At 47.4% G+C, this 26,580-nt stretch overlaps 1 protein-coding gene and 1 pseudogene across 1 annotated transcript; one reads left to right on the top strand and one right to left on the bottom strand.

The window, feature by feature from the left end:
- The first annotated feature begins 1,698 nt into the window (after window positions 1-1,698).
- LYRM9 (LYR motif containing 9) lies at window positions 1,699-18,835 on the top strand. Its single transcript, XM_032321593.1, has 4 exons — window positions 1,699-1,794; window positions 13,882-14,025; window positions 16,066-16,158; window positions 17,318-18,835. The coding sequence occupies exons 2-4, from the start codon at window positions 13,900-13,902 to the stop codon at window positions 17,333-17,335; spliced, it is 237 nt and encodes a 78-aa protein (XP_032177484.1). The 5' UTR covers window positions 1,699-1,794; window positions 13,882-13,899; the 3' UTR covers window positions 17,336-18,835.
- Window positions 18,836-25,197: 6,362 nt separating this feature from the next.
- LOC116578299 lies at window positions 25,198-25,641 on the bottom strand (annotated as a pseudogene).
- Window positions 25,642-26,580: the final 939 nt, after the last annotated feature.

Genomic DNA, 26,580 nt, shown 5'->3' on the forward strand with positions numbered 1-26,580 from the left:
TTAGTTTTACTACTGAAGCTGTCAAGAATCTAAGGCTGCTGTCAAGTTCAAAGTATTATAATCCAATTATTTTTGAAAAACAAGGTTTTTCAACTTTGGATTATTTTTTGCCTGTTGTTTGGATGTTTATAAAGAATTTTTGTGAACCATGAAATTATATGTATTTATAAGGACAGAAGAGGCACAAGTAATTCTGGAGGTGGTGTCTTTCTGAGGTGGAGTGAACAGCTTGCATCTTAAATATTTTATGAGATCTAGGTATTAGAACGATGTTTCTGATGCAGGAACACAGCGATCTAGGAACAAAAGGGAGATGGGGGCCAAGGAACAGACTGTGAAATTTCTTCAAAATAATCAAGTGATCCCAAGGCTGAAAATAGCAATGGATGGGGATACTGCAGATTGTTCCTAATAAGGGATTTAAAAGCTTAATGATTTATTGGTTGGATCTTCACTAATGATGTGTCCCTAACTCTGTGTGTGTAACTAAGAGGGCTGATTTATGAGGGTACAATCGTATCTTTCAGATATATTTGGTCCAAGTCTACATATTGAAAAGAAATTGAAGGGTTATCAGAATATTTCAGGAAAGCAACGCCTACATGATTTGTATGGTAGGTGAAGGCTAGTGTATTAGGTGAAGAGAAAAAAAACAAAAACCGGAGAGGAAAAACTGTAAAGGGAGTTAGCAAAAAACAAGAGAGAAAAGCCTACACCAAAAAAAAACCAAAACAAAAAACCCCACTTCTGTTAAGAAATAGCCCCTGCTTCTCTTAGTCTAGAAGGAGAAAAATAGCTTCTCAGATGCTACCAGGGAGCAATAGTTTCCTTTCAAAAAAGAAGAAGAAAGAAAACGAAAAAAAGAAAAAGTTGTTCTGTTAAATCAGCTACACATGGAGTCAGTCTGTGTAAGGAAATCAGCCTTTTCATTACAAATGGGTTTAAAAAGCCCTAGAGAAGTGAGACGTGAACAGAAACAATATTATCCACTAACAGCCCAACTCTCTTTCAGACAGCTGAGAGAAGATGAGCAGCAGCATTGAACAGGGGGTTTGTCTTAAGATAAAGACTCATCTTTATTTCTTTCAGGATATAAAACTTGTATTTAAATCAATTCAGAGAAGCACTTTAGCTTTAAACATTAGAGAGCGGGGAGAGCCTATTTAATAAAACAGCATTATTTCATTTTCAAAGAATGATACTGGCAGTAGCTCTGAGTTTAAATTCTGTATTCTTTTCCTCAATTATAATTATAGATGGGACTGAAAGGAAGCATGCCTATTACTGTCATATTTATTCTTTTGACAGGTGTTATGGGACTGTAATTTGATGAAATGACTCAAAACGCAGATTCCCTTACAAATACAATTCCTGTCATCAGCACGAGTGGTTTAGGGGAAGTCCTCCAGCAAGCCTTTTCACCAATCTTGAACACCCCTAATGTTTTAGCAGCGATCCGTATTCAGGAACATGGGGGAGAGCCTGCCTTCAGGGCTTATATCCGAGGTAGCAACAGCCAGAAGGAAGAGTGGGTGTTTAAGGTAGAGAAGGCAACTGTTAGTGGGACAGCCTTCTTTTTCATCTGGGTGGGGTTGGATCAGGCAAAGGGCACCCAGACTGTTTTCGCCTGTAGGGTTTCCGTATAAACAGACCCCAGCCCCGCATGCGGCCGGCAGAGGGCGCTCGACGAACAGCCGACGGGCGGGGGCGGTGCCGCGCCGAACCTGGAGCGCAGGCGCACTCGTGGCTGCGGCGTCCGTCGCGTCCGGGGTTGACGTTGCTCGGTGGAGGCGGGTGAGCCGAGCTGGGCTTTCGGAGGGCGGGAGAGGAGCCGCGTGCGAAAGGGCGCTAGGGGGACGGAGCCTCCCGGGGCGGCGGGGTGAGCTAGGGGTGTGAGGCCTCGGCCGTCCTCGGTCTTGCGCGGCCAGTGGAAGACCCATCGGGGCTTCTGTGGCCCCCGTCCCCTCCGCGTCGGCCCTCGTGGCCTCGGATGGCCAGGTGTCCCGGTGTGTGGCTCCCGGCCGCGTTCGGGCCCGTCGCAGGCCTCGCCGGGCGGCTCGGGAGAGCGGGGCAGGCCCCACTTTGCTGGGAGGGCCGCAGGGAGCCCCGGGGACTCCAGACGCCTCTGCGAAAGGCCCACTGTCTGGCACACACCTCCGCGCTCAGTCTCGGCTGGGCCATTTATAAAAGCAGACGGGGCCCCTCCGCGGCCCATCTGCCCCAGGCTAGCTCCCGGGGAGCACGCTTGCCTGGAGTGACCTTCACGTTCTGATAGATGCGTCTGCAAGATGCGTCAAGTCCCGCGGAGTGCGGAAACCCCTTGGTCCTCAGGACTGTTTTGTTTTATTTTATTTATTTTTATTTTTAAAAATTATTTTTGTTAACATATAATGTGTTGTTTACCCCAGGGTTACAGGTCTGTGAATCATCAGGCACACATTTCACAGCAGTCACCATAGTGGGTTTTTTTGTTTTTTTGTTTGTTTGTTTTACATAGCTTACAATTCACTCAAAGTGCACCATCGAATGTCTTTTAGTATAGTTAGTGTTGTGCATCCATACTCAGAATCAATTTTAGAACACTTTCATTGTCCCCCAAAGAAATCTCTCCTTTAGCTGTCACTCTCAAACTCCCATTCCCCCCACTCCCGCCCTGGGCAATCCCTATTCTACTTGCTGTCTCTATGAATTTGCCCATTCTGCACATTTCCTGTAAATGGAATCATACAATATTTGGTCTTTTATGACTGGCTTCTTTCACTTACAGTAATGTTTTCAAGGTTTACCCATTTTGTATCCTGTATCAGTACTTCATTTCTTTTTATTGCAAAATAATACTCCACTATGAATATGCCATGTTTTACTTATCCATTCATCAGTTGTTGGACCTTAGGACTAATCTTAACTCTTCACCTCCTACCAAGCCCCTTCTGGATCTGACCCAGACTTCCTGGCCATCATCTTGTTAGCTCTTGCTCTCCCTTGGCACCCCTCCCCCGACTCTGGGGGGCCTGGCATTCCCTTCCTCCCTTAAGCCTTCATGCAAGCTGCCTTCCGCCTTCACCATCCCTTCACCAAATCCTACTCCTCCTTCAGACCTCAGATTGAATGCCCTTTTCTCAAGAAACCTCTGACCCTTGACTGGGTGAGGGACCCCATGAGCCATTCTCTCAGGGACTGAATTCACCTTTGTAGCAGTTATAACTGAGTAGTTAGTTTTAATTTTGTGTTAATGTGTAAGGTATATAGGGTCAGGGCCTTCTGTTTGTTTCTGTAACCCCAGTACCTAGACCTTCTTGATGTCAGTGACTATTTCAATACATGTGCTCATATGCCTACCATATATCAGGCACCGTACTATATTAGGGAGACAGCCATGAATAAATAAATTAACTTCCTGCTGTATGGAGTTTACATTCCAGCGGGGGGAATACAGAGGTGTCAGGTGGTGAAAAGTGCCAGGAAGAAAGATAGAAGGGACTGCAGAATGGTAGGAAAGTCCTCTTAAGTGAGACCTGGATTCCTTTAGGGCAGAGCAATGTGGGTGCCTGGAAGAGCTGTTGGGTAAGGGAGGAAGGGAGAGAGTGAGAGAGGGGTGAATCGGGAGCTTTCAGCTCAAGGGTCCTTTGAGATGAGCCCTACGTATGTGTAGAAAGAGCTTGTTAGGAGGGTAGAGACCTAGGTACAAAGCCTAGCTGCGCTCTCACCCAGTTCTCTGTGACCCAGCGCCTCAGTTTTTCATCCTCCACAAAATGGAAGTATTAGGATTGTAGAGTAAGTAGCCCCCATGAAGTACTCAGCCACGTGGCAGACACCTGGTGGATGTGTAATGGTTTCCTTCTTTTGCCGTCAAACCACATTGGTGTGTTGTGGCCTATGTGTGGGAGGCCATTGCTTAACGTCACGATGACTTGCTTCACGTTGCTGGTTGCACTGCTCTGAGATCAGCATGTTTGCCTTTTGTCTGATTTTTCCAGTTTGCATTGACGGGGCTAGCTTACCACGTTCATTTGAAGCTGGCAAACTAGCTCAGGGCGGTTGACTGGACACATGGGCTGTTCAGAGTGGCTCCTTAGGCTCTGAGAGAGACAGAAGGTGTGGGAGGAAGAGCTGAGGATCCAGGGCCCGAGTCTGAGACCTGGCTCTGCCACCTTTTGGCTTTGTGATTCCAGGACAGCCATTGTCCTTCTGGCTTTAGTGTCCTCTTTGGTAAATGGAAGTCAACACACATTTACAGAAAGGATTACAGTGTGAGATCTTATAGAGGAGTATGGGCAGCGTGGGGTGTGAGTCTTGAGGAAGGGACGCGGGAGCTACATCTTGGAGGATCAAGAGGAATTCTTGAGGCAGATGAAGAATCCAGCGTAAGGAAAAGAGAAGCGTTGAAGAGCACAGCGTGTTTCAGAGACACAATTAATGATAGTTACCAAGTGCCTCGTCTGTGCCGAGCGTTCTTAGTGGCTTAGGAGCATTCATGAGTCCTCGCAACGAGTCTGTGCAGGAGATACCATTAGTTGCCTCAAGGACAGATGTGCAGCTGACTCTGCGGTAGAAATTGAGAAGCTTGCCCAGGTCCCACCGCTGGCCAGTGATGGAGCAAGGATTTGAACATAGACTGCCTCATCCCAAGGTCCAGAAACTTAGCCTCTAAGTTCAGTATGTGGCTAGAATGTAGGGACTGTAGACAGCAGGAGATGAGTTTGACGAGACAAGTTGGAAGCAGATTTGAGAAGGGTAAACGCTCCACAGAGGTTCTGGAGAAGGTGAGTGACACGGTGTGCTTTTGAGGAGGTATCCTCCGGTCGGACTGGAGAGAGTGATAGTCGGATAGTCTGAGCAAGGTATTGTTACAAAGCTGGGAGCCCAGGCACTGTCCAGGTGAATGAAGCGGGGGTGGACACTGAGGACGGGGAGGGTGGGACTTGAGAGCCTTGACCATGAAGGAAAGGGACTGGAGGAGCACAAATTGCTGCCCTGTGTTCTAGCTTGGAACGTGCATGTGCAAGTTAGAGCCCCAGAGGTGTGGGAGCAGAATCACTCTGCTTCTATATTGTGACTTTCCCCATCCAAAGAAATAATTGCATATTTAAACAATGGCCTGCACAGGCTTAATTTAGCCTTGTATCAGTATTTAATAGGGCATAATTTCTGGTCTTGTTCTGTAGTTTCATTCTTTTCCTTTCTTTCTTTTTTTAAATATATGACTTTTCCCCACTTATTTTTAGGTGCCTTATGTCAGAGCACAGGGTAGGGAAATAGCCAGGGGGGTTAAATGGGGCCGTAGGCCTATTTCTCAGCGTTTATACCAGTGATATTACTTGGCTCCCAGGAAATTCCCTTTGTGGCTTTATTCTCACTCTTTTCCTTTATCCTGTTATCGTCTCCTTTGGGTTTCCTAAGAACTTTTTTAGTATTTCCTTAGCTGCCCCCTTTTCTTTGTATAATTGACATCAGCCTTGTGACTTTTTTTTTTTTTTCATCTTTATGCAGCAGGAAGCTATAGATGATGGCCTTGGGTTTCAGAAAAGCATGGAGCAAAGTTTTATGGAGAAGGTTGAAAAATAAGTGTGGGATAATAGCACAGTCAAGTGCTTTCATGCATGCGGGCCTGGTCCTGAATGAGCTCCAGGAGAGTTCTCTGTGGGGTCCTTAGCCTGGATCCAGGCGGCATTCAGTAGATGGCTCAGATACAGACGTAGCAGGTGGTGTTAGAAGCAGGCAGGGGCAAGGGGCAACAGTCCTCAGTGTGATTCCTGGCCTTACCATCTAATAGTTGTGTGGTCTCTGGCAAGTTTCTTCCCCTCTCAGAGCCCCAGTTTCATTATCTATAAAATGGGACTAATGATTCATACCCCAGAAGATTGTTGTGAGGGTGCACAGGGTAACACATGAAGCGCTCAACACCTTCCTGGCACTTCCTGATCATTCCCTGAACGGTAGGTCATATGACATGGCATCAGCCGTGTAGAAAGCTTGAGGTGGGACAGCTAGGTAACATGCCAGGGCATCCGTTTCTGGTCCTAGGGCCAAGCCCAGAGCCATACACGTGCTAGGTTCTCTGAATGACGTTGTGTGGGTGACTGACACAGCTCGCTGGGGCTCCTGTCTCTCTCTCTGGACCCCCTTCATGCCTGGGATGGGATTGTTTCGTGCTTTTATTGTGCTGAATTGAGTGGAGCCAGCTAATAGACAGGGTCAGGTACCCCAGAAATTGTAGCAGATGGTGACTCTGGACAGAACTAATAAAATACAAGGTGGGGAACAGATTTAGAAGTGTTCATGGAAAAAAAGTTCCCCTGAGCTGAATGCCAGAGTCACGGTGAGGGCCTGAGCCGAGAATGCCATCTGAGTGGCCTTTCTTGAAGAGCTAGGTAAAGGAGGGGACATTGCCCCTTGAGCTCCAAGAACCCACGAAGCTGGTCAGGATCCAGAACTGTGGCTTTCCCCCTGGACAGTACGTCTAAGAGGGAGACCGATATTGAGGGTGCATGTGTCCTGAAGAGTGTGAGTGGGACAGGGAGGCATTAGGAAAGGATAGCACCTTCAGGGTGGGGATCTTGGAAGAGAATGACTTCGGGGCTGGGGTCACTAACTGAACAATGACAGAATGGCCTCGGAGGTCGTTGGGCTGGGGGGAGCGGGTAGAGACTTGAGCCCCAGAGGGCAGAGCTCAGATCCACGAATGAAGTGGAGAGCTCAGACTTGGGAGCATATTAAGGGAGAAAAGCTGGAAAGCTCCCTGGCAGGGATGGGGAGAAGAGATTTCTTTTACCCTGGATAGGAGAAGGCTGCCTTCGGTGCTCTGGTTTTGAGACTCCCTACTTTGGATGACTTTTCTGCTCATTCAGTTAACACCTCTGACCCAGAGCGTCTACCATGAGTCAGGCCATGCCACCTTCCGTATTTTTAGAACTTTCTAATTCATCGGAGGCGACAGCATGAATAACCAGAGTTCAGTTCTGATTTGGGGAGAAAGCTAAATAAATTTCATATGCTCTTTAGTTTGATTTCAAAGAAAAAAAGATTATTTTTTTTCTCTCTGATGTTGGTGGAGGTCACTAAATCAGTGAAATCCACCACCTCTCCCAGTGTCAGTTTGCGTGAGCATCTCCCTTCCGCAGCCCAGTCTTGTCTCAGCTAGAAGCACCTAAAGATATCATAACGTATTGTTTTCCCTTTTGCTACTTTTCCAGGCCCCGAAAAGGGCCCCCTACTGAGTGGGCTGCTGCCATGATCCTGGCAGGCATGCATGCTGCCTTACTCAGTCCTCCCATCAGTCTTGCCATGATCGGGGGCTCATGTACTTTCAGTGTTCCACTCGGTCTTCCGGATGCGGGAGAGTTGACTGGAAGGTGTTGGAGCGAGGAAGGGTTCAATCTGACACCTTTCTGTTGAAGGACCACTGCATGCCAGGTGCGCCTAACAGAGGAGGCTGAGCTGGGTAGAGGGTGGAGGGAATGGAGAATTTGGTTTCAAATGGGATAGAGATTGGCAGTTGCCTGGGAAAGCCTTGACACCCACCCCCCCACACACACACCCCTACCACCACCACACACACTCATATACTGATGAGCTTAGAGCTTGTTCTGTGTGTGCCATTAAAGGATATCAAGCAAGGGGCTCAAAGATGAGATTTTTTTGTCTTCCGTTGCTCATTCTGGCTGCACATAGAGAGGGACTGAAGAAGAGACATGTCAGAAGTTGTGTTGGATTAATCCAGGAGAGAGGCTCTGAGAGCCTAACAGAGACAAGGAAAAGGAGGGACGCCTTTCCTTCAAGAACTCAAGGAGGTTAGAGCACTGAAGTCGAGTCAGAGTCCACATCCCAGCGCTGCCACTCCCTGGTTGTGTATTCATGGTCGGCTTCAGTTTTCACATCTGCAAAATGGAATGACAATGCTTTTTTGTCCAAGGGTGGTTGTAAAAATGTCTAGCACCTCTCTTAGCCCATCAGTCAGCTCTTGGGCAAGGATGAATCTCATGAAAGAGGGGATTTGAAAATGCTCTTGCCCGATGGCCTCCCCAGACTGACTGAGGTAGGAGGCGTCAGTTGCCTGCAGGGAATTCCTGCAGGTGACCTGGAGGGAAGCTGAGAGGACCGGAAAGGGTTGGCATGGATGGGCAGGAAAGGGAGGATGTTGCTGCCAGAGGTGATGGGCAGGAGAACTCAGGGCTTGGAAGATTCTGAGGTTCATCAGCTAGGAAGCCTTGATGGAGGAGTGTGCTTGGTGCCAGGTTGTACTGTGCTGGCACTGAAAGAATAGAGATGGGGGAATCGGACACAGTTCCTGTCCTCAGGGGAGTTCTGTCCGGTCAGAGAAGATTGAGAGGCAAACACTCAGAGCCCGGGTGATTCCTGCTGATCTAAGCAGGCACACAGGCTATGGGCAAACAAATCAGGGAGAGAGTCTAGTTCTGTGTGGGGAGGAAGAGGAGACAGGAAGACTTAACCAAAAAGAAATTTCCTGGAAGAGTGTTAAGAGCTCACAGAATCAAGGGAGAAGGCTGGAGAACCTGGCAGGAATCTAGACATTTCTGGAAGTCCAGGAGGCAGGAGCTACAAGGACAGTTCAGAGCAGGAAGAGGCTTTTCATGCAGCCATTGCTAGAACATATGAACATTTTCGTGTTCTTTGTAACCTTGCTCAAGAGCCCATTTCCAGAGATGGGGAGTACTCAGTTGGCCTCGCCTGGGTCTCATGTTCTCCGTGTTGGCCAGGAGAGATGGAGCCACAGACAATAGTCTCAGCAGGCGAGGCTCAATGGGAAGAAGTCATTCCTTAAAAAGAAATTGGGGAGGGGGGTGCTGTTAGGAAGAGTAGCACCCACCTGGACTCTGGAGCCGGACTTCCCAGGTGGAGATCCTGGCTTTTGTGCTCAGAGCTCTGTGACCTTGGATAAATTTCTTGCCTCTGTTTCTTTATCTGTAAAAGGACAGCATAATGGAACCTCCTTGTTGAATTATTGTGAAGACGAAATTAATTCATGTGCGTCATTTAGAATAGTGTCTCTCCCATGCTACATACTCAGTAAGGCTGTGATCGTAATCATCCTAAGTGCTCAGGGTTTGTTATTATTACTAAAGGAACCACAGGTGGTGTGTCAGTGCGCCTGGCAGGTGGAGGAGTGCTGAGGGGTGAATCTGGGTGGGCAAGAAGGCTTTAGGAGTCAGTGCCAGCCTCACGAGTTTAAGACTTTATCCCCTAGGTAAGGAGAAAGCCGTGGAAGGGTTTTTCTAAAATAACTTTAAGTTACAAAAGAAATTTCAAAATACAGAGAAGTTGAAATAATAGCACAAGGTCCACCCTATTCCTGCCCTCTAAACACGATCTTAACATTTCACCACATCTTTCTCACCCTATCTTTTCTCTTTTTGTGTTGCCTCTTGTGGAGCCATGTGAAAGTAAGTTGCAGACGTGATGACACATCACCCCTAAACACTTCCTTCCACTCACGTCTCCCAAGAATGAGGACATTCTCCCACACGACGCACTGTTGTTCTACCTGAGAAAATTCATAGTTAATAATAATTCACAATATCCCGTCACATCCAGCTGTGGGAGGATTTGAAGTAAGGTGTTCGACAAGGTGTTGTGGCTGCCATGTGGAGGATGACTGTAAGGGGGCCAAGGGCAGGCAGGTACCCTCCCGTAATGCAGGTGACACATGATGAAGCCCGAACTAGAGTGATGTGGGGTTGCAAGGCCTGTTTGAGGTACTCCAGAGGTCTCCCATTGAACGTGGTAGCAGGGATGGTGGGTCAGTGAAAGCTTCCAGGAGGAGGTGCTGGACCTAACACCTGAGTGTTGTAGGGTCAGGAGACCTGCAGGAAGCAGACTGTGGGCAAGAGTGGGAGGATTCATTTGACATGTAAATATTAAGCATCTACTGTCAGGGTTCCATTTATACGTCAACTTGACCGGGCCATGAGATGCCCAGAGATTTGGCCAAACATTCTGGGTGCGTCTGTGAGGGAGTTTTGGATGGGATTAACAACATTTATTTTTTAACAGGGGAGGGGGTGGTGCTGAGGGAGAGGAATTCTTTTAAGCAGACCCTACACTGAGTGTTAAGTCAAACCCAGGGCTTGATCTCATGACCTGAGTTCATGATTTGTGCGGAAACCAAGAGTTGGATGCTGAACTGACTGTGCCACCCAGGTGCCCCTGGATGAGATTAACATTTAAATCAGGAGACTGAGTAAAGCAGATTGCCCTCCCTGATGTGGGCAGGCCTCCTCCAAGCACTTGAAGTCCTGAATACAACAACAGACTGACCCTCCCCTGAGTGAGAAAGGATTTTCTTGGCTGGTGACCTTCAGCCTGGGACATTGGCTCTTCCTGGTTTGACATGGACTCAAACGGGGGCACCTGCTCTGTGAGATTTCAAACTTGCCAGCCTCAGTAATCACGTGAGCCAGTTCCTTATAAATAGTATACACACATGAATATAACATAGATATATTCTCTCTGTATATTCTGTTGGTTCTGTGTCTCTGGAGAACTCTATTGCGTCTACTATAAGCCAGGCATTTTGTCACAGTGCAGAGACTATAACAGGCAAATAGGACGCATACTCATGGAGTGTGCCACTCAGAACTCAGTTTGCCTGGACTCTGGGGGGAGTGGTCGAGAAGGGATGAGGGGTGGGCAGGGGCCTTGGAGGAAGGAGTATGGACTTTGTTCCTATGGAACAAAATAATCTCCCGCCCATACTTGCTGGGTTGGTTTCTAAGTATTGCTTGGGTTTTTATCTACAGTGCTTTCCAAAGCTTAGTACCACTTTCCTGATTTTTCTCATATCCACATCTCAGCTGCATTCTTCTTTGCTGGATATATTTAAAAATACGAGTTTTACGCCTATTCCTTTTTAAAACATTTAAGCCACACTACCTATGAAATTACGGATTTTTTTTTATTACACATGAAAATAAATAAAAAATCATTACAATAAAATATGTTGACCCATATACTGCTTAAAATAATTTCACAGTTTTCCTACATTTGGGGAGAGTTGTCATGAGGGACAGGGTTAGGGGTGGATATCAGATCTGGGGTTTTAGGCAGGAACATGCCATGCTGAGATTTAGGTTTTGGAAAGACTCAATGGCTGTTGAGTGGTGAATAGATTGGAAGATAGGGAGACCTGCTCAGAATTCTGGCTGTTGTCCCTGGGAGCTCTGACAAGAGCCTGAAGCAAGGATGTGCAGTGGGAATAGAGAGGCGGGGACAGATGTGAGGGGGCATTCAGAGGTAGAATTTGATAGGACTTAGAAACAGTGCGTGGGATTGAGGCAGGAAGAGAAGTCTAGGTTGGCTTAGTGATGGTTTTGGTTTGGTTGCTTGAGAAGACAGAGGTACCTTCACAGAGGAGCTCAGGAGAGGCTAAAGTCAAGTGCAAAGAGCAAGATATGCCAGGTGATGGTTAGGGGCTGCAGAGTTTGACTACAGTTTTAGCAATGATGCTGTGAAGTTCATTGCCCCTTAATAGCAACCCCACACTTTAAATTAAATTAAAGCATTTTTAGTTTAACGCTTCTGAGTGGACCCACACATGCATTCTCTGCTACTTATTATTGAGAATGACTAAGTATTATAATTGAGCTGAAAATAATCTCCCGCCCATACTTGCTGGGTTGGTTTCTAAGTATTGCTTGGGTTTTTATCTACTGAAACAAAGTTGTGCTCTTTCCAAATGTTAATTTTGAAGCCTGCAGATGGTAACCATCTGTTACACGACTAGCATTTTACAATATTTGATTAGCACTTTATATAGTTTGGGGAAGCCTGCCAGTGGATTCTGCCCATCAGGTGGGGACTTCGGTGGTACGTGCTCTCTAGTGGTCCTTGAAGGTCTTTGCCCTCATTGTATGGGGTTCCCCTCCTTTTTGGGGGGAGGAATGTGCTTTAGTACAGCTAGTCAGACTGGTAGGTTGATATTTGTGGCAGGAGAACCTCAGGGGCCTTGCCTTGTTTGTACTGTTCCTTAGAGCTGGAACCATCAGACCTCATCGTGGAAGCAGAGTTTGAGAGGTCAAGATCTGTCTGTCAGGATTCTCTGGGTTGCAAGTGACAGAGTAACAAATCCAAGCTTCTTTGGCAAAGGGCATTATTAATTGGGTTAAGTCATTACTAAGTCTAGGGGTGGGACTGCCTTCGGGTGGACGGTTCAGACGAATTCTTCAGACTTGGTTCCCTCACACCCTTAGCTCTGCCTACTGCTGTGGCTTCAGCCTCAGGCTTCCAGAGGAGGCAAGATGGCGCCCTGGAGAGAGGCACAAATCCCCGCAGCAGCAAGTAATGAGGGGAAAAAAATGGAGGCCTTCCCGGCCACCCCTGCAGAGGCGGTAGGATGCGTTCTGATTGGGCCAGCTTCCGTCATGTGCCACCTGTGACCCAATCCCTGCGACCACGTGGATGCAGAGCTCTGATTGATCAGACCTGGAGTGGAGCCCCACCCTGACCTGTGGGCAGAGGCCCGGGGAGAGGCAGATCTGCAGTCACACGTCCGGTGCTGTTAGCAGAAGTGGGGAGGGTTGAGATGGGGGGTGGGCAGACCACCACCTGCCTGCCCCGGTGTCATGGCGGGAGCCCAGAGTACCAGGAGGCACTGGCAAACTTAGCTGTGGAGACAGGCAGTTATTGTTGCCAGGACGATAATATGCTGGAAATGGAATGAAGGAGCCTCTGAAACCGGCTACTTAATGAATTTCCTTTCATAGTTTTAAGAACCTCTGAGTATTCTAGTTCTCTCTCTCTCTCTCTCTCTCTCTTTATTTATTTATTTTTTTTTTTGGAGGGGGAGGGAGTTGTCTTTTTTTTTTTTTTTTTGTCTTTCTTCTGTTTATGTCACTTTAAAACTAAGACCAGTCACTTAATCTTGGTCTTTTAGCTCCTTGGTTTGGAACACTGTGAGCTTCTCTCTCAGAGAGGAGCGATCTGTACAGAGCAGATAACAGATTCCATTCAGTCTAGTTCAACAAACAGGGCACGAAGCCCCGGGGCCTGGGCCAGGCTCCACAGACCTGGCAGCAGATGAATCCTCAGCAGTGTGGGAAGCACTGTAACAGCTCCAAAACAGGGCACTGTAGCTCCTCAGGGCAGGACAGTCAGGAAGGGCTTCTCAGAGGAAGTGACACGGGGCTGGAGCTGGAAGGATGAACATGAGTTGCCCTCGTGGCAGAGAAGAGGAGGGGAGCTTGATGCTAAAGGCGCTGCTAGTGCCAAGAGACCAAGAGGCGAGGTACTTGCTGGTTTGGGGGTGTTGAGCAGAGGCCACTGGCTCCAGTGGGCATTCTGGCGTCAGCATGGAGGAGACTGGAGAGTGACAGGCTAAAGGCGGGAACAGATACCAGGCAAGATGCTGTGGTAGAGGTCCAGGCAGGAGCCTGTGGAGCATCTGGTTAAAAGGCAGGTTTGGTCCAGCAGATCTGGGGTGAGAGTGTTTCTAACCAGCTCTCAGGTGACATCGCTGCTACTGGTCCAAGACGATTCTTTGAGTGGTGAGGCTCAGACCTCTGGCGTTCTCCTCTTTGTTGGCTGTAGTCTGCTGGTTTCTCAGTCTACAGTGCAGGATCTTCCTCCTCATCTCCCCTACTCTGCCTGTCCATGACACCACCTCACCCACCCCCCACAAGTTGGCTTCCAGAAAGAATGAGGCGTGTGTGATTTCGCCTCTGGTCCCTGAAGGCCTACCGTGGGCTGAAGCTTCTGCAGGACAGAATGCCCTGCCCAAGCACAGTCAGGGTCTGGGTTCTGTGCAGTGTGGCGCGAAGGGGACTGGGCCTCCATGTTGTATCAGACCTGCTGACAGAGCCATGGAACAGGGAGCTCAGGGCTGGGGATTGGCTTGATGCCTTTGAAATAATGCTCTGTGTTTTCCAGGGACAGAGTGACTCGCAGATGGCCCCACTACCAGGGGCAGAGCTGGTCCAGAGGCCGCTGCAGCTCTACCGATATCTGCTGCGCTGTTGCCAGCAGCTGCCAACCAAGGGCATCCAGGAGCATTACAAACATGCTGTCAGGCAGGTGGGAGCAGGGGATAATGAGCTCGGGGTGGTGGTGGGGAGGTGTCACATAATAGGAGGACTCTTTCAGAGTTGGGGGCAGGGGACAGGGAGGGTCTTTTGGGTGGTAGTGTAAGGGAGGAGTGGCAGACTAGTAAGAGACACCAAAAACCATAGCCCAGATCCTCTCTCTTATTTCTGCTTAGAAAACAGACGCTTATCCTCTAGCACATCAGCTCTGTGCCAGGGCTCAAATAAGGCAGCTAAATGGATAATTAGAGTAGAGTATAGGACATAGCATCACTTTGACAGGCGTTCCTGCGAGTAATGCACAGCCTAACTGTACTCATGAGAAAACATCAGGTAAATCCAGACGAGGGACCATCTCCACACCAGTGGCCTTGGCTCATCCAACATGGCAGGGTCGGGAAGCACTGAGAAAGGCAGACCTGCTCTGCTTGGTATGATATGACCATGAAATATAATGAGTGGATTGGTTCTGGGCCAGGAAAAAAAAAAAAAAAAACCAGTGCTTAAAAAGGACAATATTGGAGACCCCTGAAATTAGAATATGGGCTGTAGATGAGATGATAGTATTATACCAATGTGGCATTTTCTAAATTTGACTACTGTGGTTTAGTAATCTCCTTATTAAAACACATGGAAGCGTTTAGGGATCAAGGGCATGATGTCTGCAACTTCGAAATGTTCCCAGAAAATTGAGTACAAACCTATATAAAGAGAGAATGGTGGGTGCCTGGGTGGCTCAGTGGGTTGGGCCGCTGCCTTCGGCTCAGGTCATGATCTCAGGGTCCTGGGATCGAGTCCCGCATCGGGCTCTCTGCTCGGCAGGGAGCCTGCTTCCTCCTCTCTCTCTCTGCCTGCCTCTCTGCCTACTTGTGATCTCTGTCAAGTAAATAAATAAAATCTTAAAAAAAAAAAAAAAAAGAGAATGGTAAAGCAAATGTGAGATGTTCATGACTGGTGATTCTGGTAGAGAAAAGCTTCTGTAGGTTAGAGGTTACTTCCAAATAAAAAATCATAAAAAATAAAAAAATAAAAATAAAAAATAAAGTAAAATAAAAATAAAATAAAAAATAAAAAACTTAAATGAATACAAATTTAATGTGGAAAGTTAAAAAAAAAAGTTGAGGTAGCAACAGCCAGGCTGTGAAAATACGGAGGAGGAAGCAGCTAGTTGTCTGAGGGCGTCAGGGAGGGCTTCGCAGCGTGAGCATTTGAGGTGCTCCTGAAGACAAATAGGTTGAGAGTGACTGGGCAGAAGAGGTACCAGGTACCCTTGTGAAGCGCTCTGAGTGCCACACCAGTGAACCTGAATCTCACATTCCTTCTCTGGTCAAAGGCAAACAGCAGCCCCATGCTGCTCTGCACTGGGCCTGGCTGGAGTTTCTAGTCACTGGTCCCCAGCCCCCACTCTGCTTGGCCTTCCAGCACTTTTCGTTCCTATCATGCCCTGCAGGGAGCAAATGGAACCGAGAGATGGAAGTTTCTTTGGGCCCCTGCTGCCTGATCACCTTTGGGCCCGGCTGATTTGGGGTACCTTGGGGGCCAGTCTTCCATACTGCTGCTGCTCTGCGGGCAGGAGGACGGGCTGTGTAGTTAGAAGGGACTCGGATTTGAATGCCGCCGCCACGCACAGTGGCTGGGTAGGTCATCCAAGCCTCTGTTTCCTCATCTGTAGGACAGATCCTTCTTTTTTTTTTTTTTTTTTTAACTCATTTATTTGACAGACAGAGATCACAAGTAGACAGAGAGGCAGGCAGAGAGAGAGGAGGAAGCAGGCTCCCCGCCAAGCAGAGAGCCCGATGCGGGGCTCAATCCCAGGACCCTGAGATCATGAACTGAGCCGAAGGCAGAGGCTTTAACCGACTGAGCCACCCAGGCGCCCCATGGACAGATCCTTCTAACTGTCCCTGGGGGGCTAAGAGCCATGCCCAGTGGAAAGTGGCCATGGTGTGTCGGGCCTGTGCCTAATGCTCTGAAGATGCTGGTCCTGCGAATTTTGTCTTGTCATTTTTTTTTTTAATGCTTAAACTTCCAGAGTTTCCGGGTTCATTCAGATGAAGACAATCCTGAGAGAATCCAGCAGATTATTAAAAGAGCCATTGAAGATGCAGACTGGATCATGAACAAAGTAAGTTCTTGGCTCCCGGCTCTTCCTACCCTCTGGTTTGGGGGGGGTTGACAGCAGTAATCTCTGTGGCCACCAGGGGTCGCCCCTGCCCCACACGTGGGCCGGATCAGCCAGGCAGAGGCACCCTACGGCCCCAGCCAATAACTCCCCTCTTCCAGAAGCCCAGAGGTGGTGGCAGATGCCTGTCTGGTTGTATCTGTTTTCTGTCAGGGGTGGGGAGTTCTGAGTCCCTAAACACCAACAGTGCTGAATAAGCTAAGGCAGGGTAGCAGGAAGAAGGAAGAGAAAGGTCTTCTTGGAAGCAATAGTGCCTGAACTAGCAGCAGCCTTGTGATGGCTCAGACAGGAAGGCTGTTTTGGGGTGTAGTGAGCTCCTCATAGCCAGGGGTATTCATACTGAGGTAGGGTTATTGAGGAAACATTCAAGCATCTATTTTGGTAGAGGAAGGGAGGGAGTCAGGATTACAAATTAACTTGCTAGTCCTTACCCACTAGTGTTAGAACAACCCAGAGAGCTGGGTGGAGCGTGCCCCATGCCCCCATCCTTCTAAATCAGGATCTCCAGATGTCAGGGCCGGGGTTCATTTTTAAAACTCAGTGATTGGACTTGATGACTTCTGAGAGTCTTCCTCTACCTGAGTTTTTTTTTTTTTCTTTGAACCAAGATGTAGCTTAAAGAACAGGATGGGCACACCCCATATTCCTGTCTGACATTCCCATGTCTGCTGTCTTTTTTTTTTTTTTTTTTTTAAAGATTTTGTTTATTTATTTGAGAGAGAGACAGTGAGAGAGAGCATGAGAGGGGAGAAGGTCAGAGGGAGAAGCAGACTCCCCACGGAGCTGGGAGCCCAATGCGGGACTCAGTCCCGGACTCGGGGATCATGACCTGAGCTGAAGGCAGTTGCTTAACCAACTGAGCCACCTAGGCGCCCTTCTTTGTCTTTCTTATGTGTGCCCTCCTACCCCGTCAGGTTCCTTTTCCATTAAGGAAGAAAGGGTCCCTGTGTGCCAGCTAGAGATTTGACTGTCTGGTGCCTGCCTCGCTGCCTCCAAGAAGCCCCTGCAGGAGGCAGCTAGGGCCCCAAAGAACATGGTTCTCAGGATTTCCTAGGTCCTCCCTCCCCCCTCACCCACTTCTAATGATCTCTCTGCCGTACAGTATAAAAAACAAAACTGAGACACTGTCTGTCCTGAAGACATTGAAGTGCAGAGACCTCGCTTCTCCTGAAACTCAGCAGCAGCAGCCGCTTTGGAATATCCATCGGCCTCATTGGCTGAGAGCAAGAAATCAGGGGTAGGAGAAACTGACGTCAGCTCAGCCAGCTCTTCTTGACACGTGTGTGTTCCCGGCATCCTTTCTGTTCGCTTTCCTGGCCGTTGCCACGGGAGATTTGGGGAAGAATACGTTTTGTCACTTTGTTCTGAAGGTGCCACATGAATTCTGGATGTTGTCCTTGGAGATCCAGAGGAGACAGGGCATGGGTTTTTGAACCAGTCAGGTCTGGATTTGAATCTCAGTTCTGCTCCTTTTCAAGGGTCTTGTCTTTGAGCTCAGCGTCCTCCCGTGTGAAGATTAAGTATGAGGAAGTTGAAGAGCTTCATGCAGGACAGAGTACATGGGGGTGCAAGTAAATGTCCCTTCCCCGAGGAGGCTATCCTCTAGTGCTCCTTCCTCCCCGCCCACAGTGCTCCGCATGTCTCTCTCGTGCACTCCTTGTCTGGCCGGGGTGGTGTGCGGGCCCGTCCTGTCTTGCTTGTTGTCCCTGAACCCTCATGGCCCCACCATGCCCAGCACTCCACCAAACAGCTGTTCCTCTAGGCACTGTCCTCCCGTGAAGTCCTGGTCCGTGCCTTCAGGGAGTCTTTAGTGTTCCTGAAGTGGTGAAACACAGGCCACATGGAACAAGGAAGAAGGGCAGAGCAGCTCCAACGGACGCCCAAGTGTGCAGGCTTCTGTGAATCTGCGATCTGGCATGCTGGCCCTTCCCTGCTTTGCCACCGTCTTGGAAGGAAGGGTGGAGGCAGAGAGGAAAGAAGGGAGGTGGGGAGCAAGCATTCTTGTGGGGTATGGTGACCCTGATAGCTGTGGAGAGGCAGGCTGGGTCACATCCCAATTCCATACAGTTTGCTCTTGGGGGAACTTACCTGGCTTGCTTCAGCCTTGGTTTCCCCATCTCCAGTTTAGTGATGCCCCCGCCCACCTGCCAGGGCTGCAGCGAGGAGCACTGAGCTCTAATGCAGGCCAGGCCCTTCTTGCAGAAGCCAGCTCAGGGAGCCCGCTGCGCTGCCGTGGCCGGGTACCACCGTTAGGGAGACCTCCTTTGCCGATGGGCAGGTGGAAGCATGGACGGGTTGAACTCCATTTCAAGGTCACCAGGCTACTAAGCAAGTTCTGTCTGAATCTACCAAACACTACAGATTTGGGAGGGAAGAGGGGGCAGCAAAGGGAGGAAAAGCATCCAGGAAGGACTGGGGGGACTGGGCAGAGCAGGAGGAGCAGCTGAAAGTGGAGAAGCCACACTGGACTTGAGTATCCCCAAGGACTCTCAGCCAGAGGGATGAGCCAACACGTTCATGACCCTGCAATGAATTATAAGACTTAAAGTGACTCAGGGACATCTGTATGCACTTGACTGATCTGCAAATAATGAAGTAAATATATCGATTTCTGAAAGCTCTGGTATTGTGAATGGTGTGCTTATTCATTCCCCAGACACATGTTGTTGCCTACTGTGTGCTGTCATACTAGGTATTGAGGACTTAGAGACAGGCCTATAGAAAGCTGCCCAGGAGGAGATGGATCTTCAGAGGAGATGGCTCTCTTTTGTTGAGATTTTTATTGTTTTCTAATAATGGGGGAACTGGTAGGTGGTGATTATTTCTTGGCTAAGTACTGGCTGTTTTTTGGGGGGTGTGGGGGTCCTCTCCTTATCCCTGATGCTTAGGGGCTGATTTGGAGGGGGGAACACTTACCCTTACTACATGATGGGCAGGCCTGGGTGCCTCCCACAGACATCCTCTGAGGAGTTTGTCTTGAGGCAGAGAAAGGACCTATTCCAAAGCACAGATTGTCAGGAATGAAGACCCAAACTTCTCCCAACTTCCTTTAATGAACCTGTCCCTCTGTCCATCTTGCTTCCCTTGGGGATGGGGATTAACATGAGCATCCAGGGCAAAAAAAACCCAACAACCAAAACAAAAAAACCCAGACTACCTTTGTTGAATGACAGGGGAAAACTCTTGGGAATTGATGTGCATTTCCTGTCCCCAGTGCTGACCTCACTCCCGCCCTGTCCATGACATCCTCTGGCACCCTTGCACCTTGCACATGGATTCCTCACTCTTCCGGCACTCCAGCCTGCTCATTCTAGGTGTATTTGCCCAAGTGTCTCCTCCTGTCCGCAGTGCCCTTCTTTGCTTGCCTTATTCACCTGAAAAACATCTTTTCTCTGTCAAGACTGAGCTTAGGCATGATTTCTATGAAGATGTTATTTGCTCCCCGTAGCATTACACCTTCCAAGATTTTTTTCATGTTAACTGCTGAATGCAGACCAATCAGATGACACTGGTTCCTTGAAAAATGAATGCAGTCTTAGGCCAAATTAAGAAAGACATGGGATCAAGAAGAAGGGAGGTGAAAATCCTTCTTGTATTCTGCTTTCAGATTATATCTGGAGTATTGATTTTCAGGTGTGGTCCATGGCCTCCTGGGAATTCCCCAAACCCTCTGATGGGATCCTCAAAGTCAAAACTATGTTCATAATAATACTAAGACACTGTCTTTGCCAGTCCGTGAACATTTGCAGTGATGGCACAGAAGCAATGATGAATAAAACTGCTGGTGCCTAAGCATGAATCAGGATAGGGATTATCACCACCGGCTTACTCATGAATGTCCCTGATGAAACAGCAAAATGCTTAATTTTGTTAAGTCTCAACACTTGAGTGTAAAAATATTCTGTGCAATGAGCTGAAAAGCACACATACATACAGCACCTGGGCTGCACACATAAGTAGGACAGTTGTCTGGAGGAAAAGCACACAATTATTTGAGATGTGAGCTAAATAAACTTTATTCATAGAACCGCATTCTCTTGTGGAAAACTGGTTGGATCTGTCCTCTGTCATGTTAACCATCCTTCATAGGTTCATTTCCTCTGTAGTGTTGCCATTCATTTATGTATTCAGTAATTCACTAATTGGACAGACACTGAGCACCTTGTATGTATCAAAAATTACATCTATCTCTCCATCTAGGTGAGATTGTGGATGGTTTAATTTGCTCCCCCTTCTGATCTGTGTGGTTTCTGGAAATGTGTGGAGAGATTTCGTTTTAGGCACCCATGATGACCCCTAAGAATTTAGAAGTCTTTTTCATAATCTTTTCAAGGAAAAAGTTTTTTGCCCCTAAAATTTTCCTATTTATAGACATTAGTCCACTTTTACACACACTTCTGTTGCTAACGAGTTTGACTGGAAAATGGTGAATCACTTTGAAAAGATTTTTTTTTCTGACATTGCCACCTTCCCCTTACCATAAATCCTTAAAATTCTCAAATTGGAGACATAAGAGGACTTGTCTAAGTCCTCTTGGACAACTTGCTACATCAGCCTCAGCTTCCAGCCTCCAGGTGTGGAGGTAAAGGAACATTCTCAGCCCTTTCTTCATCTTGGCTGCGGTGTTGATTTCATGCTAGCTCTGGCTCAGGATGCTGTGTCTTTCCCTTGCATACTTGGCTACATCAGAAACCACTGCGGGAGGAACGTGCAACCCTTAGACACTGCTGGTGGGAATATAAAATGGCGCAGCTGCTTTGGAAGACAGTTCGGAAGTTTCTCAAAATGCTAAATATAGAGTTAGCATATGACCCAGCAATTCGGTACATAAATCTGTGTATATATACCCAAGGGGAATGACATATGTTCAGAGAAAAAAATTGTACACAAATGTTCGTGGCTTTATTTATAATAGCCAAAAAGGAAAAAAAAAAAAGCAGCCTAATGTTCATCAACCGATAAACAGATGGATAAAATGTAGCGTAGTCATGCAGTAGAATATTATGTGGTAATAAAAAACATAAAGTACTCATACACCCTACAAAATGGATATACCTTGAAAACACTGTGCTAAGTATAAGAAGTCAGTCACAAAAGACAAGAATATATTGTATGATTCCATTTATATGAAATATCCATAACAGGAGAATCTATGGAGACAGGAAGTAGATTAGTCCAGGGCTGAGAGGGACAGGTGTTCTTTGGAAGGGGAGTGACTGCTCACTAGTACAGGGTTTCTTCTTGGAGATGAAAACCATTTAAAATTAGGTTGGGTTGATGGCTATGCATCTCTGTGAATACATTAAAACCGACCAAATTGGGGGCACCTGGGTGGCTCAGTTGGTTAAGTGTCTGACTCTTGATGTCAGCTCGGGTCTTGATCTTAGGGTCATGAGTTCAAGGCTCTTGTTGGGCTCCACGCCGGGTGTGGAGCCTTCTTAAAAAAAAAAAAAAAAGCAAACCACTGAATTTTACAGTTTATTTTTTACTTTTAAAAATATTTTATTTTTTTTGACAGAGACACAGCGAGAGAGGGAACACAAACTGGGGAGGGTGGAGGAAAAAGCAGGTTTCCTGCTGAGCAGGGACCCCCAATGTGGGGTTCAATCCCGGGACTTTGGGATCACGACCTGAGCCAAAGGCAGACGCTTAATGACTGAGCCACCCAGGTACCCCAGAATTACACAGTTTAAATGTGTGAATTGTGTGGTATATGAAATATATCTCAATAAGACTGCCAAGAAGACATCAAATGCCAGGAGAAAACCAAACAAATCAGTGTGTCTGGAGGGTACCACTTAAATACCACCAATTTCTAGAAAATTCTCACCTTCTTGGTTATCTCAGTTGAAAGGAGTAATTGTCTTTTCCCTTCAGTGGTATCTGAAGTTGAATTTTTCTACCAGGCTTCTCTTGATGACTTCTTCACGCCCCACAGTGGGTAAAAAGCTCTCAGTGTTGAAAACTGGGAAGAATGACCAAGCTCTGATGGATCAAGTGGGCAAGCCCTCCAGTGCTCATCGTGGAAACTGCAGTTACTCAGCTGTTTCAGGCAGAGAGAGGGATTGGCTAGGTCCTTGTTGACTGGAAGTTAATTGAACTTCGGGTCCTGGTAGACAGAAACTGTCATTGGGAGAAGGCAGGTGAGCTGTTACTACCTTTACTTCCCTTGGTGGTCATTTCAGATTTGTTTGGTTGGCAAGGACATTCTCAAAAGTCCTCAAATGACATCACCCATAGTGCCAGGCAATATGCGTGTGCACAGGGCAAAGTTCACCCTCTGGGTTGACCAGTCCAGGATGAGTAACTTGCCTGTTGGCATTGATCCGTAATGCCTTGAGCCTCATCTCCTCCTTTCAGCTTTAATTACTGTCTTCTTTTAGGATAGCAATAGTTGTAGATGCTGTTGGACAAGAAACCATTAATTCTGTTATCTGTTTCCTCTGTTCGTCATCTTTTTATTACTGAATTCGGGTTTGAATCGGTCATGGCATGTATAGTAAATAAATAATAGCATATTAAGCTTTAAGTTCATTGCTTTCACTGACATCAATGTCATCATCATTTTTCAGTCCATTTTGATTCAATTCAATGGAATTTAGTAGGTTTTTGAGCTCTTGTTCATTGAAAACATTGCCTTGGGCACTGAGGATACAGCAATGTGTCTTTAAATATGGCCCCTATTCTCATGAAGCTTAGAGTCCAACTGAGAATGGAAAGACAGATTTGTGGGGGGGGGTGGGGGTTGGAAGGTGAGGGGGATAGGAAACAAAGAGCTCTTCAGTGGAGAATACAGCTGGGCCAAGGTCTAGAGAGCTTGGCATATTTGTAAGCTTAAAGGAAGTCCAGGTGTCTTGGATCACAAGGGGTAGAGTCATAGGAGATGACCTAGGAGAGCCTAACAAGAGCTATGCTATGGATTTGGGACTTGATCCCAAGGCATTGGGAAGGCTGGCTTAAGTGGTCAGAATGTGTTATACTGATCATTAGGATAATGGGGCTGAAGATGATAACAAACACTTACAATGCCAGTCATTGTTCTAAGCACCTTACAAACATTAATTAATTTACAAAAAGACCCATTCTAATCTACCCCTATTTTCCAGTACCAGGAGGCAAGACAAAGCCAAAGTCAACGAGAGAAATCCAAGAGTCAGGTTCTGGGAAGACCAGAGAATGAAGGTAGTACTTTGTGGAGCATTCTGGAGCCAAGTTCTCAGGGTCCGGCAGAGAAGGAGCTGAAGGAGGGCAGGTTGGAGATAATCCAAGGGGGCCAGGGGACAGACAGCTTTGGGATTTCTCAGCTCATCTGAAATGGCAGGAGGCACATCACACAGAGAACTCCATTGCTGAGCCCATCTGTCTCTTGCCTTTGGTGTGAACTGCAGCAGATGCTGGAGGTGACCCAGATACTCAGGTCTGTGGACGGTAGAATGCAAATGCAAGACCAAGACATGAATAAGGAGGGTTTCTATGTCATGATCAGAGTCTGAAGTTTAACTGGTACTGACGTCGATTGGCAGCTAGTCATTTGGCAGCTGACAACCTGGGTCATGTCCACCATGTACCCATCTCAGTAGTTGAAAAGTACCCCGGCGCATAGTCTGAGAGGTTTGCCGCTAGTGCCATTCTTGCTCTCTTCTAGCCATGTAAGCTGCTGCCAACCATTCACCCTGCCCAATCCTCAGTTTTCTTACCTATGAAATGGGCTTTATGGACTTGTTATGAGGATGAAATGCAAACTTAAGTGCGAGAGCATCCTTCCTATGGTGACACAGCTCTATATGAGGGCTGTTCTCCAAATCAACATACAACTGGCTTGTCCAAGAACATCAGCTTCATTATTGAGTGTGATTTGGGAAATGTAGTTGGCAGACATCTGCGTGTGCTTTCAGGGCACTCTTGCCCCAGGAAAGGGGACCAGAGAATGCAAATGATGGTCTGTATGTGGTGGCTCTCAGCTGAGTGGCCAGTCACCAGGTGGGTGGTGCAGCAGGCTCTCAGCAGAGTGGACACCTGTGGCAGTTGCTGCTTCTGCTGCCCATAAGCCTTTCCCTCTCTCCCACCTGATTCAGGGATCAGCGATCCTCTAGCCAGATGATCATGGCTAAGCTCCAGACTATCTAGAATTCCAAGCAGGGTAGAGGCATATGGGTTGGAGTGGACAGAAAAAGCTTTAAGCAGATCCAGGAACTTGAGCTAGACCTTGAAAGGTAAACAGAATTAGGACAGTCAGAGAAAGGGAAAGGCATTTCAGGTGGAGGGACCAGCAAGAGCAAAGGCTCAGAGGCATAAAGAGATGCAGGGCTGTGATGGGACTCAGACCAGGTGGCAGAGTGTTTGCAGGAGGTAGTGAGAGATAGTCAAGAAATCAAAGCAACCACAATCCTGAGTTTGGATTATATGTCTGGTATTTTGCCAGCTTATTCCTAGCCTGTCTTGTCTTCATCACCCATTTTATGAACCAACATCCATCACTTGTCAGAAAGTTCTTACTTATATCTAACCTAAGTCCATGCACTGGTAATATGAGGTTGTTTTTCTGGGTTTGGTCTTCAGAAGAGGTAAAAGAAACACTTTATGGAAAGTCCCACCATGGAAGGTATTCTTATCTTGACCCCAAATGTCCCCATGGAAAGCTTTTGCCATTTGGAATGGCCCAAGTATCCCAAGCAGCAGGATTCTGCCTTAGGAGGGGCTCTGGCTGCACTGGGGCTCCTGGTTATTTCCTCTTTGTCTTTTTTTTTTTTTTTTTAAGTAAAACAGTTGACAATTTTATCTTCACATTTCATAATGCAAATAAATTTTTTTTTTTTTATTGTCCCACTACTGCCCTTCCAAAACCATCCTCTCACTGATAGGAAGGGGGAGCAAGTCTTCCTTGTCATGCTCTTGGGAAACACGAAGAGTCATTGCACCGTTGTCTCCTGGGGAAGTAGAACAAATAATATAAAATAGATTTAAAGATGCCCCCCTCTCTCCTTATCTGTCTGGTCAAGTCATTCCTGGTCAACTTGGCACCATCATGGGACAGTCTCATCACTGGAGGCCCAGGAATCAATGGCACGTGGCCTCCCATAGGCAGTCTCATTCCAGGAGCTAGTCCCACTGGCATCATCCCAGCAGGAGGAGGGCCTCCCATAGCAGGTGCTGGCATCCTACCAGGGCAAGGAGGACCGGGGAGACTAGGGGGAGGTGGGATCATTGCCCCTGCAGGAGGAGGAGCAGAGAATGGTGGAGGGGGAGCCCTTCCTTGCGGTAATGCAGCAGTTGTTTTGTTGATCAGGCTCTGAGCCTGCTCTTCCATCCATTTCTGATAGTAGGCTTTCTCCTCTTTGTGTTTCTACTGCGGCAGCATGTCTTCCTCACAGATGGAAAGTCCAGGGTGAGGTATGGGTCACAGTAGTCACAATAAAAGGTAGCCATGTTGCTCGGCACACCATTGGCCTCCTCTTTGTCTTTTTGACTGCTAAAAGGACTTGATCTCCCCATTCAGCTCATATTGAGAAGGAAAGGGGGGAAAAAAGGAAGAATTTGTCATCTTTGTTTTTGGAATAGAAGTAATTTACGGATGCCAAATATTATTTTCAGATGCAATATTGAAAGGAAAAATGGCACAGTTAATTTTTTAAAGATTTATGTATTTATTTTGGAGACAGATGGAGAGTATGAGCCAGGGTGGGGTGCAGTGCATGGGGAGAGGGAGAGAGAATCTCAAGCAGACTGCCTGCTGATTGCAGAGCCCAACACACAGCTCCATCTCCCCACCCTGAGATCATGACCTGAGCCGAAATCAAGAGTCAGATGCTCAAACAACTGAGCTACCCAGGCAGCCCCAAAATGGTATAGGTTTTTTTTTTTTTTTTTAAGATTTTATTTATTTATTTGACAGAGAGAGAGATTACAAGTAGGCAGAGAGGCAGGCAGAGAGAGGGGGGGAAGCAGGCTCCCCAGGATCCTGAGATCATGACCTGAGCCGAAGCAGAGGCTCAACCCACTGAGCCACCCAGGCAGCCCAAAATGGCAGAGGTTTTTAAAGGTGGTTCATTTCTGATTTTAAAAGAGGGTACTTCTGATATATTAACATCACCCCGAAAGCAAGAGCATGGCATCAGAGAGGTCTGGGCTCATATCCCCACCTGGGCACTTGGCTAGTTGTGAGACCTTAAGCAAGGTACTGCAATTTTCTGAGCCCCAGCTTCCTCCTTTGTAGAATGGGGTAGGGCAGAGGACAGTAATCTTTCTCCATAGGGTTGTTAGACAAATAACTGCATTACAACACAGAGACGGGGAGTCTGAGATCCCTACTCCACCTTGTCCTCATTCTTTTCTCTCCTCCCCTGGTTCCTCCCCTCCCCAATCCAC

Source organism: Mustela erminea, chromosome 18 (assembly GCF_009829155.1).
Source record: "Mustela erminea isolate mMusErm1 chromosome 18, mMusErm1.Pri, whole genome shotgun sequence".
NCBI lineage: Eukaryota > Metazoa > Chordata > Mammalia > Carnivora > Mustelidae > Mustela > Mustela erminea.

Excerpts from the sequence above, each read along its gene's own strand:
- LYRM9 (XM_032321593.1), top strand. The coding sequence starts at position 13,900 with ATGGCCCCACTACCAGGGGCAGAGCTGGTCCAGAGGCCGCTGCAGCTC. Across the intron at positions 14,026-16,065 it reads ACAAACATGCTGTCAGGCAG|AGTTTCCGGGTTCATTCAGA; the intron begins GTGGGAGCAGGG and ends TTAAACTTCCAG.